Source organism: Asparagus officinalis, chromosome 1 (assembly GCF_001876935.1).
Source record: "Asparagus officinalis chromosome 1, Aspof.V1, whole genome shotgun sequence".
Classification (NCBI taxonomy): Eukaryota; Viridiplantae; Streptophyta; class Magnoliopsida; order Asparagales; family Asparagaceae; genus Asparagus; species Asparagus officinalis.
The window spans coordinates 125,860,315-125,866,070 of NC_033794.1; the positions used below are offsets into that span (position 1 = coordinate 125,860,315).

Sequence of the window (5,756 nt, forward strand, 5' to 3'; positions counted from 1 at the left end):
ATGAAGTGGTCTACAAGAGGTCAATTTTGCTAATAATTTAGCAAAATTATCGGTTTTGCTAATTATTTTAAAAAAAAAAAGATATTTTCAAAAAAAATCTCCATATATAAAACTATTATTTATTATTCACAACCTGGAAAAATAATTGGCCTTCATTACTCCAAGATAAATCCATGTTTTCTTCCTTATATGGCTTCGGCTGTGCACTTTTTTCTAACCTTTCCTCTTTTACTTAAGATATTTGTTTGATAATAATGTCAACTGAAATCTACAGAAAAAACTTAAAATATATATCCCTCGGTGTTTGTATTTTCTACCGGAAAAGTTAAATATATGATTGCATAGAAATATCTTTCTTCAGGAATACACCCACATTAGTACAAATTCAACAAATAGTTATTTAATTTTCCCTCAAAAAGAAACAAAGAATTATTTATTGGGAATATTTAATATATTTGCAAAGTGAAAGCTAATGAGATATGGATAATTTTAATGGTCAAACGCCAGCAAGTGAATTGCAAATTAGACCTTTGATGGACATAAGAGGAAGAAAATGGCGATGTTTTGTTGGTTTCTTGATGTATTCTAGTTGGAGGAGGAAGAAAAAGGGAATTTGGACTAGTCACTAAACAAATCTTCTGATGATCTAGGAGCAGACTTCGAGGTCAACAGACTTGATAATATAACAAAATCTAGACAAGTATAAATATAAAAGACCACAAAATGTTATATAAATATGAAGAAAATTTTTCATATAGTAAAAAAATCCACACAGAATTAGCAGCCACCTACAACAATCGATATATATAGCAATATACCTACATAATATTAGCAGCTTTACATCAAAAGTGTACTACAACTGCCAGCAATCTATTTGTATTTCGATTTACAAATATATAATAATACAAATACATGTAAATGCTGCAATTTTAAACCAGCAAGAACTTGAGATTTTGCTGATATGCTGATTCTTTGGCAGCATGCTTCTGTTTTTTTTTTTTAATTTCCAAATAAATTTTTCTACAAACATAAACATTTTATTTCCTAGAGACTTCAACAAAGCCCATGGAGAACATCAAGTGCAGGTTGGAGGATTTGTACATTTGTAAACAGCTGAAGGTGGTTCTTTGACGTCAGGAATGCTCTTCGGATCTACTAACCTCACATCCCCTGGACCGAAGAACAGTTCATTATGCCTGCATGAATCTTTTCGCATTAAGTGATCGATCCGGCTCTAAAAAATTGAGATTTCGGTGCTAGGAAAGGGTGAAAAGATAATTAACCTTTTTTAGGCTTCATGTAGATGGGAAGAAGAAGAAATAAGAGTAGAACTTAATGCAATGATATCCAACTTTCAACAATATATAGTGTCACGAATTAGCCATGAAGACCATAACAATGCCACCGATGGCCATATAGATGACGGTACAAGAATAACAAAGCCTTTATCCCAAAATTTTGGAGCGGCTACATGATTCCTCTTCCACTCGGTGCTATTGAGGGATATCCCCTCGACTGAGTTACTCAGTAAATATCCTTACTGACAGCTTCTAACCAGGTTCTCTCAGGCCTCAGGCTTACCTCCGGTCCTCCTTTCACCGTTAATTGTGATCTTAATGCTTCTTCTAATCGGGTATGGATGACCTCCACCACATATGACTGATCCATCTCCAACAATTCTCCATTTTATCCTCGATAGAAGCAATCTTTAACTTCTTATGAATGTACTCATTTCTTATATTATCTCTTCGTGTATATCCCCTCGTCCATCGTAACATTCTTTTTTTTTCTAAACGCCATATTGACAATGGTCTATAATCATAATGATAACAACAAATCGGTTTGAATAGCATGGAAGTCTAAGTTCGTAAAGGAGTTAGCTCTACATGTCCACCAAAGCAGGTTGGAGTTGAGCTAACCCCACCAAAAAGGAACCTCAGACTCAAATACAGGAAGTAAATTGTCAAATACTAATTCTGCAATGAGAGGTAAAAGACGTTATTGGGTGGGAGATAGCTCAATGAGGAAACACATTCAAATAGGTAAAAGGGGAAGCCATGTATTAAATAAAAGACCAGATTAGACATGTAACATGCTAACTTTGTAGCATCACAACTTCTCAATAGAAAACCAAGGGTGTAAGAGATGAAATTACCTACGTAGATCGAGTCCTATTAAACCAGCTTGTAGAACTGTCAAATTATCTGAATCTGGCGAAACAATAATCACAGTATCTCCCGCATATTGTGTCTCTAATATAGACATGAGTTGTGTCACCCGTACAAACACATCAGCAACACTCTCGTTGGGTGTTCCATCATCAATAGGAGGTGGTTTGATGTTTGGAGAAAGACTATCTGATGAGTAAACCTGAAATTACTAATTCACACAAAAAAGAAGTTAAAGTATCAAATAGAAATTAGTAATTATGTTGCTAAGGAAAAAGATTAATAATGACAGAAAAATAGTAGTCAGAACTTCATGCACCGTTTCATCTCAAGTTTGCAAATGTTTCTTTATCATTAACTTGTACTTTGTTTAGCAATGGACCCAGTTCACATCATATATCCTGTCTTTATACTCCACACATTAACTTGTACTTTGTTTAGCAATGGACCCAGTTCACATCATATATCCTGTCTTTATACTCCACAGTTTGTAGTAGTTTAAGATCTGTCATTATGGACCCAGTTCACATCATATATCCTGTCTTTATACTCCACAGTTTGTAGTAGTTTAAGATCTGTCATTAACATTGTCTTGGGGGAAATATGAAGAAAATCATACTTCACGGCGGTTAACTAAAACAAAGTCCATGGGGATTTCTTAAATAATTTTTTTTATCGTGGTGGTTTTTTCGATTTTGTGGTGATGCCATCATGCATTCACATAACAAATTCAAGATACAGTAGCAAACTTAAAAGCATCTAGCCACTAAAGAACTAGCGGGCAAGTGCCCCAGGTGAACACGGAATGCAAACAGATACACTAACTGGTAGTATTATATAATGTAACATGCCTAGGAGTTCATTAAAGCTGTCAAATTTTATAATTTCAACTAACAAAATTACAGTGCAATGGACAATAGGAAGTTGTCTAAGATGCCAGTTTTAGAAGGCAGCAAGAAAGAAACTTGTTTCACTGTAGAAAAAGAAATGACTGTGAAAAAACTATTGTAACTTATTGAAAAATATGTTTACTTAAGCTTGACAAAAAATTCATTTCTGAAAATTGTTGGGCCTAAAACAATGATCAACAGCTTCATCATCCACAAACTCGTACTCACTCTTACCTCATTAATTGAGTCCAGCCCTTTTCTCTCAAAAGCTCCGAGACCTCGAGCATCTAAGAAGCTGTACTCGGGAACTATATGACTGCAAAGACAAAAAAATATTCTAAGAAAAAAAAATCAAGGAATTTTAAATGATTTTTTAAGTATTGGTCCTTAGAATCTTTTGATCTTTAACTTAGTCCTTCAAAGCAGTGAAAATGTTATTTAGACCCTCAATTCATACAAATTACTCCAAATTAGTACATCCATTAGTTTTTCCTTCGAATTTCTTATTTCTGTTTGGGCTAGCGATTAATTCAACATAGTACCCCGAATTCATTCACCTCCAAAATCACAAATTTGTCACTCTCTTATGAAAAATGGGTTAAGGTGAAGAAAATGACGGCTGAGGAAGAATGAGAGGGCTTGGATTTTAAACAGGTTCAGGTTAGGATGTAAATTTAAACAATAACTGAAAACGCAAATCAGACGGTTAAAGTTTAATTAAATATTGCCCACAAGCCAAACTGCAGTTTATTACTCTGGACGAGTAATTTGGAGTAACTTATATTAATTTTGTGGACCACGTAGCAATTTCAATACCTGGCTAGAGTAAAAAAATATGAAAGATTCAAGGGTCACACCAGAAACTAAGGCCCCGTTTGGTACGCGGGAATGGGGTGGAATGGAATGTCATTCTCACTTCCCATTCCCTCATACCAAATAAAACTAGTTTTTAGATATTGGAATGACCATTCCCATGGAATGGTCATTCCCACTTTTTGTGGGAATGGGCATTCCAAATGAGAAGATAGGGAATGATCATTCCCATTCAAGGGGAAAATCAAATTAGTTAGGTTTTTTTCAGTTATACCCCTATTAATAATAAGAATCAATTTAAAAATCATGGCTTTTGACTACGTATTCTCATTTTCTCTCTGTTTTTTTAGGCTCCACCGAAACAAAAAGGCCTCCTTTCTATTCATCGCCCCTGACTTCAATCCCAATCCCAACCCCTTCTCCTCCACGTCTTCCTCCACCGCCTCAACCGCCTCTCGAACCCAAAGCCTCCGACGCCGCCTCCGCCCCGACATCGCCTCTTCCACCGAAGTCACCGCCACACCCGGCATCGCCTTTCTCTTCAACGACCGAGTCATCGACTCTCCTTTGCTCGAGTCATCGACTCTCCTTCGCTCGAGTTTCTAGGTATGATTCGGTGGTTTTTTGCTCGATTTTTCTTCATTTTTAGTGACTTTTCTTCTTCACTGCTTAATCTGTTGAAATTTGTTGAACTCTGTTAAATTTGTGACGATTATCCATATCATTTTTGCTACTTTAGCAGAATTCTTACAGAACTAAGAAAAAAAAAGGGAAGAATACATATGCGCATTAGTATAACACATAGCTAGATTAATATAACATATGCATAAATAATTTTTTTTAGTTATTATCATTAATGTTTATTTTTATCTTATTAAAAATTTATGTTGTTATAAAGGCATTATTAGAAAATGAGATTTCATTCTCACTTGTGAACTAGTGATACCAAACATGGGAATGAGAATTAGATTTTCATTCTAGCTTCATTCTACAAACGCACCCAAACAAGAAAATGGGAATGACCATTCCATTCTCACATACATTCCATTCCATTCATTCTTCCATTTCATTTTCACTTGACTTCATTCACACGTACCAAACGAGGCGTAAGGGTTTTCTGACGTTAGTACTTAGTCCCTTAAATTTTTAATATTTTTTAATTTTGAAATTACTCCCTCAAGTCATTGAAATTAGTATTACCCAAATTCTTATATGTCGTTACTGCTACTCTTGATTGAGGAATTAATTTGAGCAAAAAAAAACAAAGCTTTTATCCCAAAATTTTTGGGCCGAGTACATGAATCATGCTCTTCCGTTCATTTCTATTATGAGTCATCTCCTTCGTTAAGTTGATTATTATTATATCTTTTTTAATTGCTTCTGCCCAAGTTCTTTTAAGTCTACCAGTCTACATCTAGATTGAGGTCTTAACACAATCTCCTAAGTGATGTTTTTAGTGGCCTCCGTCTATGTGACCAAACCACCTCAACCGATGCTCTCACATTTTATCCTCGATAGAAGCGACATCAGCTCTCATGCGAATGCCCTCATTTCTTATTTTATCTCTCAATTAATATCCACTAGACCATCGTAACATTCTCAATCCGCTACACCTCGCACATGTATCTAATTGCCCAACATTCTGATAAAGCCTCGTCGGTTTCGTAGCTGTCCAATAGAATTTTTCCTTCGAAATCAATTGATTAATTTGAAACAACTTACAAGTATTGGCAGACGGAATGTCAAATTTCAATGATTTAAGGGACAAATTAAAACGGCAAAGGGAAAAAAAACCTAAGCTTTTGAGACCTGCGATCGATGCCGTTGACGTAGGCGATGATCTCAGCCGTCTGGTAAGCCCGCTGCGTAATGGACGGCCAGATCC

At 35.5% G+C, this 5,756-nt stretch overlaps 1 protein-coding gene across 1 annotated transcript; it reads right to left on the reverse strand.

The window, feature by feature from the left end:
* LOC109841351 lies at positions 990 to 5,751 on the reverse strand (the record flags this gene model as incomplete). The annotated part of the gene is made up of 4 exons (XM_020410286.1): positions 990 to 1,196; positions 2,156 to 2,370; positions 3,293 to 3,374; positions 5,681 to 5,751. Coding segments are annotated over 4 exons (489 nt in total), but the record flags the coding sequence as incomplete, so codon positions are not given.